Here is a 23,710-nt window from a genome sequence, read left to right as displayed (position 1 = left end):
TGAACTAAATGTATTCTACTTGCAGTGCTAATTACCTGAAAATTATTTTTAGTACTCATAATAAAATATGCTTTCTGAGTCGTAGCGCATCGGCGCTAGGACCCAGAAAGCACCTGGATTTAAGGCCTAGAATAATATATTAGCATACTTCCTCTTTAGGCCCGATTTCCTCACAGATTGCCATTTATGAGAAAATTGCCACAAGATGCAATAATGTAGCTTCCTGTTTACACACCCGACTGCAATAAAATAAAAGTTTAGAGCTTCAATAATCAATTTAATATTAAAAACACAACTATTACGTCTTTTTGAAGTGTAAATATTTTAAATAGGAAATATTAAATGAAAGACTTGCTCATTAATACGTGTGTTAGTCGCTAGAAATAATTATGTCAACCGCATTTTACAAATGTATTCTATATTCACAATTATTTTACTTGCTGAATCAAATAAAAATGTTTTTTATTAAGTGATGAAATAGTTTGTGCCGTTGGCTATAATTTAAAAGGATATGTTTTTTGGCTTTATTTCCCTGCTCTGTGTGTATACACGCGTCTTGAACTTTGTTGAAGTACTTTTACCGGATGTGTGTGCGCCTCATTGTTGGGACGTTAACGCGGCTCCAGCTTCACTCCGTTCTGTGATCATGGCTGCACCGGACCTCAACAGCCATGTTTGCTAATTTAAAACCCAAAGGTTAGGGAATAGTTGTTTATAATTTATCGCTGTGTCATCTTCACCTACGCTTACCCGTTAACACGGAGGGGGTTTAACGCCGTCGGCGCCTCCGGAACCCAAGGACTAAACAGAAAAAAGGTTGGCCTGTTTTGAGTGGAATATCGGTGAAACTTTGGATGGTGGCGGTGTAGGAGGATGATGCTCTGCAGAAATTGTCTGTGTGCGTAAACAATGTAACTTCATCTGGCTGCTAGCTAACGTTAGCCCGTCATCAAATGGGAGTACGCCTCCGTTTATTAATCCGCGAGTCTGTTTTTTGTGAGTTCGTTTTTATTTTTAACAAACCGGCTTGATTTTTTTTTTTTTTTTTGCATTCACCACGGGATGAACCAGCGTGGTTATGGTACCTGCTAACGTCGCAGCCTACTTACTCCGGATAAGGATGCTATTAGTTAGCTTTATCTGTTAGCTTTGTTCTTTTGTGATGATGTAGCTAAATAACCTTGGGGGGTGCTAGGCTGATATTCTCTGTTACATATTCCGGGCATGAAAAGTTGCTGGGAACCTTTCGGACTCGCACTTTAATCTAACATTAAGGATAAAATGGCCAGCACAGCCGTCTGGCAGCGCTTTAAAGTAGTGGCTGGTTCATTTGAGGGCGCTAAGCTAACGCGGCGCCTGCTGTTGCAACGGCCTCGTTGAATTAGGAAATCAAGATCCCGGAGGACTATCGAAAACTGGTAAACAGCCAGTGCTGTTGTCAACTGTTCTTTAAAATATCAATACATTATTAGTTTATCCCCTCGCCTTCCTCCACTGCCGCCCTGATGATGTTTCGTGCTTGTGTTTGTACCTGTAATGAACATTTTTAGTCTGTGCCCGTATTAGCAGCGCCTCATCAGCGGTAATGATGAGCTCCTACCGTAATATTCGGCTTGTCCATTACACTCGCTCGGGCCTGGCATCTGCTGCTGCTGGCTGCGACATTTTAACGGCTGCTGCCGTTGGTCCCAAAATGCTGTCACAAAATCATTTAAACAGGCTGTATGAAACAAAACAGAAGTTGGTTATTTGTGATTTCTTGAATTTTAATGGAGAGTAACGACAGACTAGTGTTGTGATTCTATTTTATTTTATTGTTATTATTTATTTTAGATGGACTCGAATAACCATTTCAACTATGGCACCTCAACAAACTCAGGACTGAAACTCTCCTCAGGGGATTCTCTTTATACTAACGGGTCCTCCATGAGTTTTCCTCAACAGGGGAAGAGTGAGTATAACATCATTTAATACACATGTTTCAAACTTAAGGTCTGGGGGCCAAATCTGGTCCACCCTGTAGACTCTAGAGGGTCACATAAAACCTTCAACATAACAGTTGTGTGCTTAAGTATTATTTTGTATTCATCAAATTAAAGCATTTTTATCTGTATTCTGCTAAATTGGAAAGATGTTGAACATTATTTTAATAAGTACTCATCGAATGCAGAGGTAGTGACACAAGACTGTGTTGCTCCAAGAATAGGTTGTGATGGTCATATGCGTTTGCCGTTGGAGAGGGGTCAGCATTTGCATCCTGACTTGTCTGCAATTGCAAAAACTGTGATACGTTTGATTTGTTAACTGCTTAACAATTGTATTAAAATTGGGTTCAAAACCTTCCAGAAACTGTCAAGCATGGAAAGTTCATTTGTGCAGCATGTTTCAGCAACAAGGCAATTCAAAGTGCTTTGCAGTAGCTTAACAGGCTGCACCAGTGAGTCTTTAAAATAATTGCTGATGCCCTCCACAATCACATTTAGATAACTGTTGAGAAAAAGGCAAATTAGTATGTATTTTTAGCAAAGCACCAATATAAAAATTCGGCCTAATATTTGATATAAATACTGCAGGTATGGCTGATAACCATTATTTGCCAGTACTGTACATATTACATATATGTCAATGTTCTATTGATGCCTTCAAAAAAAAAAAAAAAAACTTCACCCCTACTTCAGTTAAGCTTCCCAGAATCCTGCACTTCATCACTATCACATGACCAAACAAATATCACATGACCAACTCCTCCCCCTGCCCTCCTTAGAAACGAATGGTAATAAGACAGAAATCGATATCAGTTGCTGATACCGGCTCAGTTTTATTTATCGGACCGATATCTCTCTCTCTCTCTCTCTCTCTCTCTATATATATATATATATATATATATATATATATATACACACACACTGTGTAGGAAAGCTTAACAAGGGACAAGTGCTGCAAATTACACCATAAGAATCATGTGTCTGTCTACATCAAATAAACCTAATGAATAAATGTTTTTAAAAAACTACTAAAATTATCTGATATTGATGTTGGTGTTAATATCGTGGATCCCTAATTTTTAAAATCTTGGCGCCTTTGTTTGTTGGTCAGTTTATGTATTGTAAAATATAGAACTTCTGGTTAATCAACTACCATGTAAAATTAAATAATTGTCACAACACAGAGAATCATTGCACACATTTCCTGAACTGAACTCCTCTTAATTTATTTAATGTTTTTAGGAATAAACATGTCTTTCTGTTTGAACAGTTTTTTAAAGCTGTTTCTGCTCTTTAACAGATCTGAATGGCGAAATGAATGTGAATGGCGTCACTACTGTACACGGGTCGAACGTGTCTGGTTCCCACCCCCCGTCAGCTCCTTACCCGCACATGAGCGGCCACCACCAGGGCGGCGTTGGCTACGAATACCTGTGGGGGGGGCTCCCTCAGTATGGCCCCGGCATGGGCTCGTCATCAGGGCAGGGGGTCCACCAGAAGCAGCCGGCGCCTGGGATTACTCAGTCTCAGTCACAGCACCACTTCCAAAGCCACAGCCAGTACCAACTGAATGGTGGCGTGGAAGCGTCCCACCAGCCCCCCACCGCAGGCCAAACAAACGTCCCTCTAACAGGCAACAGCCAGTATTGGAACAGGAGCAACCCCACCCAACAACAGATGAGTTATAATTCCCCCAGCATGTATGGGAGCTTCCAGAGTCAGTCTCATCCTGGCGTTACGCCGTCCCCACATCACCAGCAGCAGACCTTACAACCGCCCGCCCATCAACCGTCTCAGCAGCCCCTCCTCTCCCACCATCAGTCTCACCATCACCACCAGCAGCAGCAGCAGCAGCAGCAGCATTACAGTATGATGACAAATGGGATGCCCTTCTACCAGCCCCCCCAGCAGCAGCTGCCACAGCAATCTCAGTCCCAGACTCGCATGATGCCCCCAGCTGCCCAGAACTTCACCCCACCCCGCGGCAGCCCGCAGCACCACAGCTTGGGCAGAGGGAGCAGCAGCAGTCCTCTGCCGGTGGGGATGTCGCCAACACCAGTTGTGTCACCACCAATACAGGACTGTGGGTCACCCAAAGGTCTCAGCAGGGATCGCAGCCCCCACACTAGCAGTGCAGGGATGTCCTCTCCACTGCAAGGTGACTTTTTCTGATTATGATGGTCATGTTCTCGCTGTTTCCTCAGATCTTCATTTTGATATGTTGCACTGCTGCATGTTGTCATCGCCGCCTTAAGGTTGAAGACATTTTGTGTCTTTGATTTTGATGACAAGTCATACGTTCCTAGTCTACAATCTTATTTCCTCCTTCTAATGTCTGGACATGAGTCATGCTCGTCATATGGTTTTATTTCTGCTTTGCCATTACTGACGTCATCATCTCTGCTGAAAACTTGCACTTCTGTGTTAACAGAAGCTATAATGGTGATTGTGAAGTCTCCAAAGTAAAAACGGGCTAAGTTGTAACTTTACTTGTGCTTCTACTGCATTATTAGGTTAGTTTCAGCTTTTACAGTCTGGCATTGGGGTAGTACCAACATACCACCAGCAGGTGTCACTGTTTTACTTTTGGAAAATAATGTCATCCAGAAGATTTGTTTTTAGGAAGAAGCCTTTTTATTTACAGGAGGGGTGGGCGAATACGGACTTAAAATTTTAACATAACATCTATTATGATAACAGCAAAAGTGACAATAAGAGCTGTTTTTGGCTTTTTTAGGGAAACTGTGTTGTGCTACAAGCACAACAACTGCTCTTGAGAAACATTTCTGTTGATAATATGCTTCATTAAAAGTCTGATTTGTATCATTAAGTTGCACAAATTAATTTAATTTAATAATATATTGAAATATATCGGTATTTATTGATGCTCTCATTGAAAAAACATTGAAGAGAAAAAGTAAAAATAACAAACCTGAGCATACGGGCATTTTTTTGCATTGATTAGAATTTATTGTGACAATGATGAATCAAAATTCTTATAAAAAATTTATCATGATAAACAAAATAATGAATACCCATCACTAATTTAGAGTGATATTTAGTTATACTTCTTATAAAGATGTGAAAATCCTTCTGTAAAGGTTGAAAAATCACACTCTAAAATTTTTAGAAAATTAAGAGATAATGAGAAGAGTCTCTCTTCTCCTATGATTACAAATATAAACATGTACAATTTGCTAATCTTCACTAATACCATCAAAAGACTAATTCGAAAATGTTCAACAACAAACCTGCCAAGGAGATTTGGTGATAAAAGATGAAAATGCGGAAAAGCCCCTCATCCCCACTGTTGTTTGATAGAGTATGTAGACGACCTAAGACTTGCTTATGTTTGAAGGACCCTGACAACCTTGTAAAACTTCAAATTTTAAAACACCAGGACAGTTGTAATAAAAAGCTAAGTGGAGAAAAAAATTAAATTGGGTCATCATGTGATCTTCCAACAGAGAAATTGTTCATGAGGCACAAAGTCAACCTTCTTTCATGACTGTCTCAGTCCAAATACCTAAAACTTGAAGCACAAACCCGAGAAGAGTATGGAGCATAAGAGGCAAACAAGACTTTGACGTCTGTTAAACATTTTAGGAGACTAAATGACGTCCCTTTTTCCTCTCATTGAATAAATGCAACCAAATTATATTATAGATTGAACTTTTGTCTAAATCTTTCAACAAATTTGTCTGCGTCTGCATAATAGGATGTTGTTCATACAGAGATGAAGTACCAAATGTACCATTTATAAATACTTTTGATTGAGTCAACTAATAATTTTGACATTGTGATTCTCTTCTCCTTTAGGGTTTTCACGTGAAACTGCTAAGGAAGTTGATGCAAGCCACGCTGGTGGTGAAAAACCACCTATTGTCCTGAGGTCACCAAAGACTGACAGCTACCAACTTAAACCTTCTGCTCCTCATGCAAGTCCTAAAAGCGATTATCGTCAATATTCCGATCAACCAGCAGTTCCGTATCCAGAAGTTACTGCCCCTGTCAGAGATGCAGTCATTTCCTCACATCTCCAGCATGTGACCTCTCCACTTTCAGCATCAAGTTCAGGGGCCTCGATGTCTCTTATGAAGGCTTCGACTCCACCAGGGGTCTCCACTTCATCTGGATCTCCGTCATCTGCCTCCGGACCTCCTGGAGTGTTATCCGGTGATGTGGACGTGCCCTTCTCTTCGTCTTCTGCTGCTTCTTCAAGAATTTCCTCACCTCCTGTTGTAGTCCAAGGCCTGAGGTCTTCTACTTCGCGAGCGTCCGAAACATCAGCCCTAGGATTCAAGCTTCTGCCACAGGGGCACTCTTCCTCTCTGATTCATTCGAGTGAGAGCATATCTGTTGGCACAGTTTCTTCGGGCCCTCCTGCCTCGTCTTCATCCGAGTTTTTAGGCGATCAAACCAAGTCTGTACTTCCTCCTACATCCTCTAAACCTACTTGTGTTTCTTCTTCTGACGTCGTCTCCATCACTTCCCAATCGGCAACCGTCGCATCTCCAGGGTTGCCAATGTCTCACGGGTCCAAGCCAGTTTTGCTGCCATCTGTCGCCAATGCATTTGGAGGTCAGCATGACATACCTGCTCCCCCGAGGTTGATATCTGCTCCTTCATCTTTGAGTACAAATTCCTCATCTCCCAGTGTGGCGTCTTTGAAGATTCCAGCGTCTTCACCTTCAACGTTACCTGTCCCCAGCTTATCAGTGTCTGCAGCAGGAACCCCTTCAGTTGGCAGTAAACTTTCTGAACCAACTTCAGCAACATCCCAGTATCGCAAACACACTCCTCCAGCTGTCGACACAAGTCTTTCCACTGCTTTTGCAGCATTGACACCACCAAGATTGGTGAAAGCGCCTTCTGTCACAGCCCAAACCGGCTCTCCAGTCCGACCTCCATTCACCCTACCTCTAACCACTCAAGCCTCCAGGACTGCACCATTGTCCAGCCCTCCTGCCTTGGTTTACATGCCTCTGCCGATGGGGACGTCTTCTAAAGCTGTCGGAAACTCTGACTCTCCAAACCTCGCAGCTTCTTCTCTAACGTCAGAGCGTCATGCTCCCGGTGAGGAGCAGAGGGAAGTAGAAAATAAAAGGAACAGAAAACCAGAGGAGAGCCTATCCCAGTTGGATTCAGACCTGGTAAGGACTGAATCTCATGTGGCTGCGGTTGAAACCAAGAAGCCGGAAGTCTGCCAGTATAAATCTCCCACTGATCCGCCGGGAAAATCGTTACAAGCGTCTGAAGGAAATCTCCAAAACGCTTCAGATTTAGAGAAGCATGAAGTGAAGAGCAGTATCCTCTCAGGCGCAGCAGACTCTCCTGTGGCGTCTACTCCAATCGGAAAGCCCCCGCATCTCAAAAGCACAAGGTTACAACATCAACCCAATGAAGAAAGCTTTGACATCTCCTCTGAAATTTCTTCTTTTTATGACAAATTAACATTTGACTCCCCCTCTAGACTCTGTGCCAGCTCCATCTTAGAAAAGACCTCTCATATTGATGCCGATGCCTCGTTTTTAGGCGATTCTTCTCAGTTTGACACCTCTCAGCTGGACACCACGTCCTGCGTTGAGCAGGGCCAGTCTGCTACGTTTGACAGCTCCGGAGAAGGCAGCTTCTCGGTGGAGGACTCCAGAGATGACACCATGGAGTCGACCAGGGAAGAGGAAGCCTCCGAGGTGGAGGCGACCAGAAACAGCAGCCAGGTTACAGAAGGTTCAATGCTGGAGTCGTCTTTAGATACAACCACTCAGACCGGAGACTCTGCTGCTGACTCGAGCCACGTGAACAACTCGTGTTTATCTGCATCGTCTCAGCCAGTTTCTCAAGGTACATTGAAACATTTCTGAATTTAAACTTAGATTTTAAGTTTAAAACTAGTTTTTTTCTCTTTGTCTTCATAGAGGGTTCCTAGGTAGACCAGAGAAGTATCACATAGTCTGATATTAAAATATTATCTATATCAAGTGAAGTTTCTGTCTTCAAATCAAATGAATTTGGTGTCAAAATTTTGTGCTGGTTTGTGAAGCAAAAACTTTTTTGTTTGTGCCATTGTCACTTTAAAGCTTTTAGTAAATGTTTCCAGAGGTCATAAAAGGTCAACCAGTATCAAATAACTGCTACAAAAATTTGAGTTGCAAAAAGATGGCAAAGTTAATTTATATACATTTTATGTTTTATATATAAAATGTTTTTTTTTTCTTAAAGATTATAACAGCACAAACAAACATTTTTGCTGCACCAATGTTCCAATTGTGATTGACAATTTGTTTGATTTTGTAAATAAAGACTGGCCGCTTGTCCTTTAATGACCTCTGGAAATAATTTATTGATAGCAGCACAAACAAAAATGTTTCCTGCACAAACTTTTGACACCAGTTTTGTTTAGTTTCAGGGTGGCAGGGGCGCTTTTAATATCTGTAACGGATTTTAAAGTAACGGCTTCAAACGGCGCTACCTGTCTGTCTTCTGTTTCTATATTGATTTTTAAAAAAGGCTAATTTCATTCTACAAGAGGAATAATTTGTTTTGAAATCTGGAAATAAAAATACATTTCAGTTGAAATTAAAGGTTCATAATAAAAAATTTTTTGTTGTGCATATTTAGAAAAACTTTTGCGGCGATGAAAAGGTTGCTTCAGTCTTATTGGTTGCTCTGTCCACCGCTCCTCCTCTTTTTTTTTGTTGTTCATATATTTAAAATCCTTAAATTTTTGCTGTAAATTCAAGGTGAAAATTTCTATTCATGCTTTGAAAATTGCTGTTAAAAAGACAAACTCAGGAAATCTGACGTAAAAATGTGCAGGAACACTGTATCTCCAATATACTTGGGATGCTGTTGCTATGTGAATTTTGTAAACAGTTTGTTGTTTTTTGTCTCAGATTCTGAAGGAGGCTGGGAACCGAGCGGACTTGATGCACAAGACTCAGCTGGACCCGTTAAGAGCAGCGCTGACGACGCAACAACCCCGAGTTTCACAGTGAGGGAGGACAACTTTGTCACCTTTAGTACGCCGGCAGAAAGCGCCGCTGTGCATCCTCTCCAACCGGTAACCGGCGAAGCTGCAGGAGATCTTCTGAAGACCACAAGCAAACGACGCAGACCTCGAACTCCAAAGACAGTGCTGGTTACCACTGCAGGTATTCCATATTCTGATTCCTAGGTCAAAGTTAACATCAGATTTCCTTTTACCAAGTAAATCCTGTCTGGGAAAAAAGTTGAAATTGATTAAGTCATTGTTTGGTAACACTTTATTTGAAGGGGGTTGAATAAGACTGACATGACACTTTCATAAACATGACATAACACCTGTCATGAACATGAATAAGCCTTCATGAATATTTATGAATGTTGTCATAAAACGTCATTCGGTAAATTATGACACTTTTAATACGAAGTTGACATTATTCAAAATGTCTTTGTTATGACAACTTGACATTAACCAGGAAATCATCACTGCTTAAACTTTACCTTTAATAACATAAAGTTACCTAATTTTTAAAGTGCAATCAGTAATACTTTTATAACAAATTTATATCAGTAATGATTTCCTGGTTAATATCAAGTTGTCATAACTTATGACAGTGTCATGTCAGTCTTATTCACCCTCCTTCAAATAAAGTGTTACCAATTGTTTTAAACTGAAAATTAAATAAAACATGAAAAATATAAATTTTATTAAAATACCTTTCTTAATCATTTATCTTTTGTTTTAATTTTTACTAATAAAAATAGTGGAGCTGATATAAGTTTGCCCACATGCTAAAGAAGTTAGCTTTCTGCAGACCCTGAGGTCATCTACGGCATTCCTTTATTAATTTATGGAATATGCAAGAATGGTAAATGTTGGCAATGCTATAAAAAAGTTTTTTTTTCCTTAAGCTCCTGGGGAGAACTTGCGAAAACCTCGGGTTCGAACACCCAAAGCGGAGAAGATGAAGACCGACGGAGAGGGAGGGATGAAAGAGGAAGGAGCCGTGGGCAGAAAGAGGAAGAAAACGCTCAAGGTTGATGTTAAAGAAACAACAGAGGCGTCAGGGGAGGCTGGCTCTCTCGCACAGGAGGTCGACCCAATAACGGCTGCAATTAATGCCGTTCTGGCCAACGCTTCTGCCCTGAGCACAGTGGTGCAGAAACCCAAGAAGATGAAGCGGGTCAGAAAACAGGACCAGGACGGAAGCGCGGCGGGAGCTCAGAAACGAGATACAGAGACGACTGCTGACGACGGTGACGAAAACGATGACAGCTCCACTGCAGGTAATGAAGCAAGTCTGCAGATTTGTACGTATTGGGTGACGTGGCTCGGTTCCAGGTTTGGTTCTGATTGGGCTCTCTGTCTTAAACAGGCGAATCGAACAGAAGAAGGGTGGCATCAGAAGAGCAGGTCCAGTTCCCGCTGCAGCACGGGTAGCGATCCAATTTTTACAGAAGTTTCCTTTAAATCCTGGGATGAGTTGGAGAATCTGAGTCATTTTATGGAGTCATTTATTTAAACATCATGTAGAAGGAAAACCTGTTTGTTTGCATTAAAATGTCTTATGAGTAGAAACTGTTTCCTAAATGATGCTACTCCAAATTTACACCAACCTCTCTTAATTTTCAGGTGGAAAAGGGAGATTCGTGTGAAGAAAATGGATAACCGCATGAAGGGGGAAACTTGGTATTACACTCCATGTGGAAGGAGGATGAAGCAGTTTCCAGAAATTATCAAGGTGATTTTTTCTATTTTTAAGACGCATGTGTTTTTAAAATCACATGCGTCTTCCTGCTCTTAACTCTGCATCTGCTTTTCCCTAGTGGCCTTTATTTTCCTCTTTCTTCTGTATCGACAAACCTTATTATTCTCTCTCAGTACCTCAAGAAACACTCGGATGGTGTGGTCTCCAGAGAGCACTTCAGCTTCAGCCCACGCATGCCTGTTGGAGACTTTTATGAAGAAAGAGAAACTTCAGAGGTAAACCTTTTTTTTTTTTTTTTTTTGGTTAAATCATACCTTGCAGAAGTATTTAAACCTCTTGAGCTTTTTCAATTTTCTTTCATTTTATTGGACTTTTATGTGATGGACATAAACTGAGCATAACTGTGAACTAGAATGAAAATGATTTTAAGAAAAAGCCTAAGGTGCAGCGTTCATTTCCGTCCCATCCCTTTTACTATTGATGTCCCTAAATACAACCAGTACAACCAGCTACCTGCTGATGTCACCTCATGAGTAAGTCAAGTCCACCTTTGTGTAAATTAATCTCTGTATCAATGCAGCTTTTCTGTGAAGGCTTGAAAGGTTCAATAAATAACAAAGGCTAAAAACTGAGGCATAGGTTTTCTGCTAAAGAGCAACGATTCAAAACCTGCAGCCAAAGTCATAATGAAATGACTTGGATCAGAGATTAAGTCATGTTAGAATGGCCCAGTTAAAGTCCAGACCTGTTTAACTGAAAATCTGTGGTAAGACTTGAACATAAATCGGACAAAAGTTGAGTTAATCTGCTAACAAAAATGGTTGAAAATGTATGTTTTTGTGCATTTTTAGCATAATTACAGCCCTGACTGTGTTCTTTCAGTAAATTGTCATTCTTTTGAGTCTGTATCGTCAAGATATGACACAAAAATTGTTTATTAATCAACTACTGAAAAAAATCGATTAATCCGATTTGAGTCCTAAAATGTGCTGTTGAAATACCATCCTTGTGTATGTGTCACAGGGTGTGAAGTGGGTCCTGCTAGCTAACGAGGAGGTCCCATCAATGATCATGGCCATCACCGGTCGGCGTGGTCGACCTCCGAACCCCGACAAAGAGAAACCTCGCCGGATTGGAGCCCTGAAGGCGGGACAAGCGCGCCGCCCGGGTAGACCTCCTAAATTCAACGCCGTCGACCTCCTCAGCAAAGTTGACGCCAAGCTGCTAAATCGTCTGGAGGCCAAGGGTGAGCGAATGTTTGTCGTTTTGGCTCCATTATGCAAGTCGTTCAAAGGAGAGCAGACGTGACTTTCTGCCATTTCTGCATTTCCAGAAGCTCTCACCGAGGAGGAGAAGGAGAAGCTAGCAAAAATCAAAAAGAAAATGAAAAGAAAGGTACGACCTCCTAGCTGCTTTCTTTCACAGTTGGCTCGTTAAACCGTTCAGATCTCATTATTCTGTTTCTGCTGCTCCGTCGTAGGCCCGAATGAAGAGAAGGGAGGATTTAAAGATTAAGAAGATGAAAGAGGAGAAAAAGAAAGCAAAGGTACTTCAGAACAAGACTAAATAATATTTTGCCCTCCTTTCACGAGTGTCACTTCAGCTTCCTGTCAATATTTTCTGTTGTTCTGGCTCGTAGCTCGAGCAAGATGTCAAACTTCTGGAAGGCGTCGCTGAGCCGTCGGATCCAGCTGCTCCACAGCTCACGCAGTCAGAACCTGCTCCGGAACCCAAAAAGCCCGGCCGTAGGAGAGCAGCCAAAGTTGAAGCCGCCGCACCCGCCCAGCAGCCGTCCGACGAGAAGGTGGTCCAGAGCAACAGAGCGGCCAGCGCCCGGAGCAAAGCCAAGGCCTTGGCTAAAGCCCAGGCGGAGGCGGAGGCAGCAGCGCAGGCCGCTCTGGCGGCGAAGAGGGCGGCGGAGCGGCGAGCGCAGGCCCAGAGACGCCTGGAGGAACGCAAGAGGCAGCAGCTGATCGCAGAGGAGCTGAAGAAGCCCACAGAAGACATGTGTCTCACTGACCACAAAGTGAGTTCCTACTGAGCCCGGTTTAGTTGAACTCTTTGAATCTTTTGAGTTTTTAAATTAAAACTCTACGTCCTCCAGCCTCTGCCGGAGCTGAGCCGTGTTCCCGGTTTGGTTCTTTCTGGAACGGCGTTCGCGCATTGCCTGGCGGTGGTCGAGTTCCTGCATGGCTACGGAAAGATAATCGGCATCAATGTGCCGAAGGACATTCCCAGCCTCTCCACCCTGCAGGAGGGTCTGCTCGGTCTGGGCGACAGCCAGGGGGAAGTCCAGGACCTCCTTATAAAGTTGGTGGAGTCAGCGCTTCACGATCCAGGCCTCCCGTCCTACTACCAGGTGAGTAAGCTACTTTAAGACAAGCATTTTTAACACATGAACAAGCACCAACATGTTTTAATTCACATACTCTAATCCCAATTCACAGTCAGTGAAGATACTTGGGGAGAAGTTGGTTGATTTGGAGCTGACCCGCAACACGGTCTCAGAAGTTCTCCGCATCTATTTGGAGTCTCACGGCTACGAGACGGAAGTGTGCAACACGCTGAGGACCAAAACGTTTCACATCCTTCCTCCTGACACCAAGGCAGCCATCCTGGGTTTCCTGGTGGAGGAGCTGAACAGCAGCAACATCGTGATGAGGTCAGGCCCGCGCAACTTCCTGCTCTAATAACACCCAACACAAGTTCAGTTACTTTCCTCCCATTAGCTTTAAGGTTTTAATGATTCATCTCAACTTATCTAGTATATATTGAAACTTATATAGTATATTTTGAAACTAAGGCGTATATTTACAAGTTTGAATTTATTGTGGGTTTTCTCTAATCCACTACATGCACCCCATAAAACATTTGGTAAAATGTCTTTTAGGAAGAAACCCCAAGCTTTTTGTAGCCATCAATAAGATTGTTGGCGAAATTCTGACTGAATATTAGACCACTTATCAGAACTACTTTTAATTTAGCTTTAAAAGTAGTTCAACAGGTCCACGTATCAGAAGCTTAATATTATTCTGCTTCAACCACACCCTCATCTCACCCCGTTTACAATCTACGTTCTTAGGCTGCGATTACTGCTAAATATATCTTGTATTAGTTAGCACCATCTGCTCTACTTGCTGTGGTTTCCTGGTTCTCTTTTGGTTTGTTTTTCTCTCTTTCTGAAGGAGTAGAAGCAGACGTCTATGATGTTTACTTGTATCCTGTTGATTTTTCTTTCTCTCCTCTAATCTCATTTCTTTCTTTTCTTTTGACCTTTTACTCCACCTTTCCCTTTCTTATTATTTTTTTTTCTTTTCATTCTCCACTTCCAGTGCATTTGGAGCATTACAGTGAAAGCTGTAATGCTCCACTTAGGAAAGTAAGTTGAATATTTATAGACTTTGAAACAGAAATCCCTAGCAGGAACCCAACCAGTCGAAATGAAAACCAGATTTCATTTCCAATGGTCAAATATGAAACCAGAATTATGCCGGAAGCTTGAAGGCTTCAAAAATGTCAACTTGATAAATGACATTTGACCACATACGAATGAGCCTGTCTCATTATATTTGAGTCCAAATTTATATTTTTGATCTTGTTTGGATTAGAGAAAATCCACATGGTAATGAAATTAAAGTGAAAGCCGAGAATTAAGGACATCCATGCAGGTTATGGACGTTTGTAGCTATTTTGATGTTCATAACATGGCTGACTTTGTGTGTTTCAGTGACATTGACAACACGTTGGAGAACATGGCAACATACAGGAAGAATAAATGGATTATTGAGCGAAAACTTCGCAAGTATGATCATTTCTCCTCCTCCCCATTTTTTTCTTAAAAAGTGGAGTCCTCTGATTTTATCAGATGTCCATTAAAAACTAAATTATGTCACTGATGTTTGGATTCTCCCTGCCAGACTGAAGTCGGTGCTGGCACGTCGCACCGGACGCTCGGAGGAGGAGCTGTGCTTCGAGGAGAGGCGGCGCAGCGCCAGAGTCGCCGAGGAGGAGAACTTCAGCCTGGAGGAGAGCGGATTGGTCCTGGAGAGAGGAAGCAGGCGCGCTCGCAAAGAAGAACCCAAACTCAGCGATGTGCGCATCTGCTCTTGTGTTTTAGAGTTAAACCTCAGCCGCCATATTTATCCAGTTTTCTCTTTGTTGCAGAGTGAGAGCCCCACCACTGCCAGCATTCCTGAGCTTGAAAGGCAAATAGATAAGCTAACTAAGGTAAGCCTGATACAGCTCAGACACGGCTGCTTTTGTTTTGGCAAAGACTAAATCAGATGTTCTTTTTCTTCTTCCTCTGCAGCGTCAAGCGTTTTTCCGTAAAAAGCTACTCCAGTCGTCTCATTCCATGCGGGTCGTCATGCTGGGTCAGGACCGTTACCGCCGCAGATACTTGGCCCTTCCTCACCTCGGTGGAGTTCTGGTGGAGGGACCCGAGGAGCTGCTGAGTGAGTCCGAGGCTCTGCTGGGCTTTAAGGCTTTACTCTCGTTTTCTACAGGGTGTCCGCACATCTTAAAACCTTCGAAAAAGCCTTGAATTTATGCATGTAAAATTAAGACCTTAAATGTCCTCAATTCTGTAGAAAAAAGTAATTTGGCCGTACATAGCTAAATCACAGGTCATAAATTTTGTCTTGGAACAAATCTCGTATATTATATTTGTATGTTTTTCTCATGAGACTTTTCTGTCGAGCATAAGTTTGCAGGCACCTCATTGCATTGTAGCTCGTTAGCTTTTTTGTGCTCATCATCATGAATGAAGTTTGTACATTTCTTTGGCGATGCAGGTCTTAAATTTCATTCATATTTGCCTTAACGTCTTAGAAAGTCTTACATTTCTTTAATTTTTACACCTCCATCTTGCAGCTTCAGCAGAAGTCTTTGTTGCCGAGGTTCCTGTCACATTCCTGAAAAAGGAGCCCAAAGTGGAAGAGATCCCAGTGCCAACCTCTCCACCCGCTCCCGCTTCACCCTCTGCCACGCCGAGCCAACCTCAGACCGCCTCTGTGGAAGACGACCCGCTTCCCGGCACCGCGTCCCTCATGAGCACACAGAGGGGCCGCGGACGCCCCCGGAAAATCAAACCGGAAGTCGAGCTGCACCTCCGCACAGCGAAGATCCGCCGGCGGCGTCGGAGCAGCGTCAGGTCTGTGGGAGAGGAGGGGCCGGGGTCGCCCAACAGCGGCCTGCTGGACCTCACTCAGGCGGCGTTCAAGAGCTGGCTGAGCCAGTCGCAGGACGTCATGACCAACGGTGGCGGCCCTGGGCCGGCGGGGGACGCTCCTGAAGGCGGCCGCTCAGAGGAGAGCATCAAAGAGATGGCGGAGAAGCACGGACAGTGGTTCAACCTCCTCCCCAAGCAGCCGTGTGACGATAACTCTCTCACCGAGCCCCAAACGCCGGCGTCACCAGGTTCCCCGCCCAAACTCCTCCCTCAGATCCCGAGTGCGCTGCCTGCGCTTGCTGCGCCGCTCATGGAGGTTCGCCACTGCAGCTCAAACACTTTTTAAAGCAGTTAATACTTGGAGCCGATATTAAAACCAGACCCTCTCTCCTCTTTAGCATGACCAGCTCCTGCCTACTTTGACTCCTGCTGACCCCGTGACCCCAGCAGCACCTCAGGATGGTCCCCCCACCGATCTGGTTCCTGCTGCTCCACCCACAGCCTCTCCACCTCCACCAGCTGCCATCGCTTCTCCTCCAGCTGCTCCGGTTACTCCCGGACGGCCCGCTCGGAGGCGCAGGCGGGGCAGCAGTCCGGCCCGCAGGGGGCCCCGCGGCGCAGCGGCAAAACGCCGCGGCCGCCCGCCAAACGCCGTGTTCCAGGAACTGGAGCAGCAATACTTCACACAACTGGTGGTGAAGCCCATACCAGCATGTATGTTGGGGTTTTTGTTTGTTTTTATGCAGAATAATGTGGCTAGTTTGTCAAAAGTTAAATATACAAGCTGCTTCAAAAGTGTTTGAATGTTGTGACTTTACTACTTTAGTGCATTTCATTGGACTCTTAGCCAACTTTATTTATATAGCAACTTCCAGCCGATGGCAATTGGAAGTGCTTATACATAGAAGTTAAGATAAAACTCATCAAAACAGATTTAGATTAAACGGATTTAAATATAAAGTAAATTAAAATCTTGGAAAATAAAAAAAACTATTTTTTAAATAGAACAGGTGACTGCATTCCTGCAGTGAATCAGAAGCTTGTTCCACATTTCTGGTGTATAAAAACTGAGTGCTGCGTCAGCATGTTTAATTCTGTGTTGGTTTGATTCCGCTGATCTTAAAGGTCTTAATGGTTTATAGCATTGAAGAAGATTAGATATGTAGTTTGGGCTGTTACTGGTAAGTACTTTGTAAACCATTAGTGAGATTTTAAACTCAATTTTATGTGATAGGCCAACACTAATAAGTAAAAAAATGTGGAGTTAAAGTAGAAGAATGCATGCTTTCCAATGCTTGTTGTATTGTCTTCTTACAAATACAAATCTGAGAATTGTGGAATGGACTTCTGCTCATCCTAGCAGAGTCAGTCCTTCCTAAAATTGCTGTTGTGTTTCCTGATTTGCGTTCCAGCTATGGTGCGAGGATGGTGGTGGATCAAGGATCCAGAGGAGCTCTACCACACGCTGCAGGCACTCCATCCACGCGGCATCCGGGAGAAAGTTCTCCACAAGCATTTGGCCAAACACATGGAGAGCTTAGCTGAGATGTGCACCAAACCCATTAACGGTGAGACCACCATCCTGTCCGCCTTTCCCTAGTTACCCCCCTGCACACCCGTCGCTACGTCTCCCCTCACTTGTCCTCTCTGCGTAGATCCACTGTTTGAGCTGAAGACGGAGGACAAAGACGTGCTGCTGGAGGCGCTGCAGCAGCCCTGGCAGGTGCAGGAGAAGGCGATGGAAGTGGATGTCAGCGCCCTCCAGTGGGTGGAGGACCTGGAGCAGAGAGTCATTGCTGCTGATCTACATTTAAAGGTTTAAGACAAACTGAAATTCACTTTTTAAAATGGTTTATAAATGTGTTGAGATTTCTAAAAACATAAAATGTAATAGTCGTGTGAAAGTGTTGATGTGTTTTAGTAACTGTATTGTTTGTCTTTAAGGCTCTTCCTCAGGGTGCTCTGAACGAAGCTGAAAACAGCACAGAAACGCCAGTGACTGAATTTCAGGTGAGCTCTCGAATGTTCAGCCCAAAACAACTCGCCGTCTTTCTGCCAGGGTTTCTGTGGGCGTCTGAAATCCTTGAAAATGCTTGAAATTCAAGAAGGTGTTTTCAAGGTCTGAGAAGTGCTTGATTTCTGTATAAAGTCCTTGAAAGTGCTTGATATTTTATCTGCACTTTTCCGTAATAAAGTTCAGTTCAGCTTTCAGGAGAAAATACACCTTACAGAAAGTCAAGTTATTATTTATATTGTGTTTAAGCATTTAGCTCAACAGAAACCAATTTGTTCAATGCAATGAATATTTACTATTCCTAATGGCTCGATGAGTTATTGATCTGTGTAACTGAAATAAAGGTGGTTTTTTTATTTTATACATTAGTTATTGAAATTGGGAGACTTCTTCTTCTTTGTTGTTAAATTTGTGTTTTGTTCTCACACCAGTCAAGAGTTCAGGGAGTGTATAAAACTACATTTTTAAAACATAAAATGATATATTTTAGTGTACATTGTCCCTGCTGTGTAGAAAATCATCACATGACATTAACGGTAATAAATGATGGCTGTGAATTGAAACTGTTTTTTTTTTTTTTTTTTTTTTTTTAAAGTTAATTTGCATTGTTTTCATCTCCAAAGTGCTGGAAAAGTTTGAAAGCTTTCCTTGAAAAGTGCCGTGGATGTTTCCTCTCTTTCCAGCCTTACACCATCCCAGACTCGGACTCCACCCGCGACGACCTGCAGTACTACGAGCACGACGTGGACCCCCGCGACGACTGGATCGTGCGGACCAAGAAGGAGTGGTCCGGTTTGCCCCGCATCGCCACGCACCCGCTGGACCTGGCCGTGCTGCGGCTCGCCAACCTGGAGAGGAACATCGAGAGGCGCTACCTGAAGGAGCCGCTGTGGAACCCGTCGGAAGTGATGCGCCTCGCGCCGCTCACCCCGACACCCGGAGAGGAGCTCTCTCTAGACGTGTTCAGGTGGGAAGGAGCGGTTCAGCATCACAGAAGAGTTTAGAGACGTGTGTAAATGATTAATGAGAACAACCGTGATGAATCAGTTCTTTGAATTATTTATTTTGAGAAGGCAAAAAGTGAAAACGGGAAAGAAAAGTAAAACAAATGATCATGTTCCCTGGCATGCAAGATCAAAGATTCAAGATCTTGTGATTTCCTGCCCCTAATTCCTAATCGTCAGTGTATTTTGTAATCAATAAAGTAAACAGACTAATAAAAAGGCCATTTTCTAAAAGAACATGTCAACACTGTACAAAAAATACACAAATTTTATTTTTAATAGAAAAAAGTCCTGCCTATAAATCTGATTTACTCAAAACTCCTCAAATGAAAATTTCAGCATTATTCTTTTTTTTAATCCTATTAAACACCTTTTTGCTATTCAATTAATAATCAGTTAAAATATGAGTTAATAGATCATCCCTTCACCGTATTTAGAAAGCAGAAATGTCTGAGCTTTTCATATGTTCAGGTTAGATTGTTTTTTTTAAGCTGCAGTAGCATGCTTTGCTACAAATGATCAATTGTGCACCAAAGAAATGTCATATTGTTCAATTTTAGACGAAAAATGTTGATTTTAAAAAACAAATGCATCATTTTTATCTCTAATATCTTTTATAGTATCTCTAATATTGTATAAAATAAGCTTAAGTTGTTAAATAAAAAATCTGCAGAATGTTTTTTTTTTTTTTTATACGATTAATCGATCACCAAAATAATCATTAGTTCCAGCCTGACAGGCGTGTTGTAACGGATTTGTGGCCGTTTTCTGTTTCAGTCTGGAGAGTGAGATCACGTCTCGACTGCGGACGTGGCGACAGGCTCTGGACCGCTGCCGCAGCGCGCCGCAGCTCTGCCTCTGCGTGTTTCAGCTGGAGAAGGCCATCGCCTGGGAGAGATCGGTCACCAAAGTGGTGAGAAGACGTGTTTCATTGTGACGGATTAAGACAATGGAGTCGTTTTGGTTGATGGAAACTTGATTCATCCACACCAATCAGGTTTTCAACTGGTGAAGAAAATCATGTGGTACATTTTAACCCAGGCCTCTTCTGACTTTCACCGTAACTGTAAAGGTTCAGGTTCGTGGAGAGTATGAGGAGTAATTGTCCTTCTCAAAAATAGTCTTTTGAAAAAATATGCATAAGTTTCTTTGAATTTCATAGTTGTACATTACATCGTGTTGGTCTACGACCTGGATTTTTAACTAAATGCTCTCAGTCTGTGATTAAATATGAATATTTTTCCAGATTATCTACACACGATTGTCACGCTAGGCTTTTTTTTATTATTATTTTTTTATGTGTAGACCTGCCAGGTGTGCAGGAAGGGGGACAACGACGAGTGCCTGCTGCTGTGTGACGGCTGCGATCGAGGTTGCCACATGTACTGCCTGAAGCCCAAAATCACCCAGGTTCCAGAAGGAGATTGGTTTTGTCCAACCTGTGTCCCTAAGGTGATTTGGAAGCAAAGAAAATATCTTTTTGTTTCTATGTCCAACCATACCGTCTCGTTTCTGACATGTTGGATTTTTTTATTTTTTATTTGTTTAAGATGGAAGGGGAGCTGCAGAGCTTGTCCAAAAAGCGCACCAGGACGAAGAAGAGGAGGTATGAAGAGGACAGCAGTGAGGACGAGACCACAAAAAGACGCAGCGGCGGCATGACAACGCGGCACAAGGAGGCCTCTGCGCCTTCATCTTCATCGTCTACCCGTTACTCTGGAGACGGAGGCGGCGGCAGCAGCAGCAGTAGCAGCAGCAGCAGCAGCAAACGCCGGCGCATAACGACACGCAACCAACCCGACCTCACCTTCTGCGAGTGAGTCGCTGTTCAGCCCCGCCGGATTCCTCAAACATTGTTCCTGTTCTTCTTTTAGATTTTAAAATGAAGTCGATGAAATAAGGTGGTGATCGTTGGCTCAATTTCCCACCAGGATCATTCTGATGGAGATGGAGGCTCATGCAGACGCCTGGCCGTTCCTGGAACCCGTCAACCCCCGACTGGTGCCGGGCTACCGCCGCATCATCAAGAACCCCATGGACTTCCTCACCATGAGAGAGAGACTGCTGCAGGGAGCGTAAGAGAAGGGACTCTTGTCTTATAGCTTTCACACACTGGATTTCATTACAGTTCAGATTTAAGGGAAATAATTCCCATAATACTCCATTTGACTTTAACAAATTAATCTGTTAATTCAGGTGGATAATCTACTACTTGTATAAAGTTATGTATGTGAATATTTTTTCAAAAATTATTGGCACCAATAATAATGTTTGAGATTACACATTCTTCATCACTGCCTCCTCTCTCTACACAGCTAACAGGAAGTGGTAAAATATTTCAATAAAAAAGGGGAAGCTGCTGAAACATCCATCGATGGATATTCCTTGCATATAAATATAAATATATTTGACATAATGTCTGTTTTTGTGGTGTTTAACATCCTCAACCCTGAAGGAATCAGCGATTTTTTTTATTTATTTATTTATTTATTTTAATTAATTTTTTTATTTTTTTTTGTTTGTTTGTTGAGGGAAAACGAAAATATACTGGTGCAGCTAACTGAAATAATAGTATTGAAAAATTGAACCAGGTGAAGCCAAAACTGTGCAACATGGAGTTTTTTGGTCTGAAATGCAAAATGTTCATATTTTTTTCTACTGTTTTGACTTGATTTCTGCTTTGATTGTGTTGATTTTTCAGCCAATTGCCTTTTTTTGAGTCTGTATGCTCCAGTTAACAATTAATCGATAAACTTAAGTTAGCTGGCGATTATTTCACTAATCGTTTCATCACTGAAACTGATTGTTTCATCCCTAGATGAAATATCCTAACTGAAATGTGCCACAGAGTATGTAGCTCTTCCAAAACGATATTAATCTTCAGACATGAAGGATTTGCTTGTAACTCTTCCTGGTTCACGCCTCACCCTCCTCTCTTCTTTTCCTCTCCAGTTACTGCAGCTGCGATGAGTTTGCGGCCGACGCTCAGCTGGTCTTCAACAACTGCGAGCTGTTCAACGAGGACACGTCGGAGGTGGGCATGGCGGGTCACTCCATGAGGCGCTTCTTCGAGAGCCGCTGGGCGGAGTTCTACTCCAACAAGGACAAATAGGAGCCTGCCAGGTTCGGCCTCAGGGTGGCGCTGTGGACTGTTGCTGCACTTTCCAGTGCTGCAGAGACCGGCTGGAGTCCTGCTCCGGCCTCCTGTATTATCTCATGTATAGGTATATATGTATAGGTTTTGGCTCTTTGTCTGTTATCGTTTCCTGGACAGGTCGAATCTTTTTCTACCACCGTTCCCCCCCGTCTCTCCACCCCGGCCCCTCGTCCCGTGTTCCTCCCGTCGCGTCCCATCAGGCCGCTCGGCCGGCTCCACACTCGCACTGAAGGTCAGAGTGTGACCTTGTCACCGCATCCCGGACCTGCTCGGCGCCGCCCGACGACTGAACGCATCCAGACTCTTCTGAGCATTTCTTACCTGTTGTTTGGAAATGTAATGTAACGTGGTCTTATGCCTAGGAGTAACTTTTTCAATGGCTCACTATATTTTTATTATATATTATATATATAAAGATTACAATAGCTGGGATTATTTAATAGCAATAGCTCGTAGTGAATGTGTACAGACGACCCAATAGAGATGTTTAGACATTTTATGAAAAAAAAAAAAAAAGGCCAGTGAAACTTAAAGGAATCTGTTGTTGGACTGTCACCAGTAGATGTTGTATAACCTCCACTTAAAGTCACACACACGCACACACACACGACACCAGTTGTATACGTAATTTTACCCACAACCTCCCCTGCTGCTCTTGTGGGAAACACTCAGAAGCTGGAGGGCTTTTAGATTCGGTCCGTTGTAGACTCGTAGACGTCGCTGTGAAGAGCAAAACGTTCTGCGGCCAAGAAGCGTTCTCGCACCTGTAAATAGGCTGTGCTGATTGGACACTAGGAGGGAGCTTTTGCTGTCGTCGGTTGCAGGTTTTAGGAGCGTCTGTGCATGTTTTACACATCAAGTCCGCAGCTGCAAGGCCCGCTCTGGAGCGGGGTTTAAATTAAAGCTCACATTTTGTTTTTAGCTCATTACATTGGATTAAAAAAATAAAAATATTTAAAGCAGATTGAAGTTTGATTTTAAAGTCTAGAATATCTCAAGAGCTGATTTTTGATGTACTGGGCGCATTTCTGCCTTCTTCCTCTGTCTTACATTCCTTTTCATTGGTTTATTATTGTTTATCTTTTTTGGGGGCCAACGTATGACGCTGCACGGTTGGTTTGCCACGAAGGTGACGGGATGACTCCACAGTCTGGGTTTATTTAAACTTGCTCCTTACACTGAACTTTATTATTTTTTTTTCTTTTTTCAGAAAATGTATTAAAAAAAAAAAAAAAAGACATGACAACCAAATGTGGTGTTAAGTGAATTTTTAATAATGTACAGTTTTGGTGACTTTAAATTTGATTCTTTATATTTTTAGGACCAATTCATCATTTTTAAGAGGAGGTATTACAGGACTCTGTTGTATTAAGGTGATGTAACACGTGTGCATCTGTAGAATGTACTGTGAGTTGAATAAAAACACATCTTGTAGAGAGGAGTTGTTCTGCTGCTGTTTCTTTGGTTCTTTTTTCACTCTAATTCTAATCAGGTACCAGAAACCATCTGTAAATAAAGATAAAATAAGAATGCATGTTTTAGCTGTTTTTCAGCCAAGATTGTGTCCAAACAAGAAATTTAACTTTGATTTCAAATCTTCACACACTTCATATTTCTCAAAAAGGAAAAAAAAAAGGAAAATACTTGCAGTGATTCTACTTATTTTTGTCCAAAAAAACCTAGAAAT

The 23,710-nt window shown here is 42.6% G+C and overlaps 1 protein-coding gene across 5 annotated transcripts; it reads left to right on the top strand.

The window, feature by feature from the left end:
- Positions 1 to 512: 512 nt before the first annotated feature.
- On the top strand, positions 513 to 23,459 carry baz2a (bromodomain adjacent to zinc finger domain, 2A). 5 transcript variants are annotated; one of them, XM_015055083.1, is made up of 31 exons: positions 513 to 816; positions 1,834 to 1,951; positions 3,286 to 4,143; positions 5,805 to 7,368; positions 7,459 to 7,829; positions 8,882 to 9,139; positions 9,882 to 10,256; positions 10,346 to 10,406; positions 10,603 to 10,711; positions 10,852 to 10,953; positions 11,702 to 11,924; positions 12,012 to 12,073; positions 12,159 to 12,224; positions 12,318 to 12,704; positions 12,783 to 13,037; positions 13,126 to 13,340; positions 14,406 to 14,480; positions 14,596 to 14,770; positions 14,843 to 14,905; positions 14,988 to 15,132; positions 15,551 to 16,164; positions 16,247 to 16,562; positions 17,261 to 17,416; positions 17,504 to 17,664; positions 17,793 to 17,858; positions 18,546 to 18,829; positions 19,644 to 19,779; positions 20,172 to 20,318; positions 20,417 to 20,682; positions 20,798 to 20,941; positions 21,819 to 23,459. In XM_015055083.1, the coding sequence occupies exons 2-31, from the start codon at positions 1,834 to 1,836 to the stop codon at positions 21,976 to 21,978; spliced, it is 7,932 nt and encodes a 2,643-aa protein (XP_014910569.1). In that variant the 5' UTR covers positions 513 to 816; the 3' UTR covers positions 21,979 to 23,459. The 5 variants fall into 5 exon arrangements, with proteins under 5 accessions (XP_014910569.1, XP_014910542.1, XP_014910537.1 ...); XM_015055056.1 differs by having other exon boundaries at positions 513 to 696; positions 5,805 to 7,829; XM_015055051.1 differs by having other exon boundaries at positions 5,805 to 7,829.
- Positions 23,460 to 23,710: the final 251 nt, after the last annotated feature.

Source organism: Poecilia latipinna, unplaced genomic scaffold (assembly GCF_001443285.1).
Source record: "Poecilia latipinna isolate Pla-1442-1.1 unplaced genomic scaffold, P_latipinna-1.0 Scaffold57, whole genome shotgun sequence".
NCBI classification, from domain to species: Eukaryota; Metazoa; Chordata; class Actinopteri; order Cyprinodontiformes; family Poeciliidae; genus Poecilia; species Poecilia latipinna.
The sequence above is the reverse complement of the archived record's forward strand: the minus strand, read 5'-3'. Positions and strand labels throughout refer to the sequence as shown.

Excerpts from the sequence above, each read along its gene's own strand:
- baz2a (XM_015055056.1), top strand. The coding sequence starts at position 1,834 with ATGGACTCGAATAACCATTTCAACTATGGCACCTCAACAAACTCAGGA. Across the intron at positions 11,925-12,011 it reads AAATCGTCTGGAGGCCAAGG|AAGCTCTCACCGAGGAGGAG; the intron begins GTGAGCGAATGT and ends CTGCATTTCCAG. Across the intron at positions 19,780-20,171 it reads AGAGATCGGTCACCAAAGTG|ACCTGCCAGGTGTGCAGGAA; the intron begins GTGAGAAGACGT and ends TTTTATGTGTAG.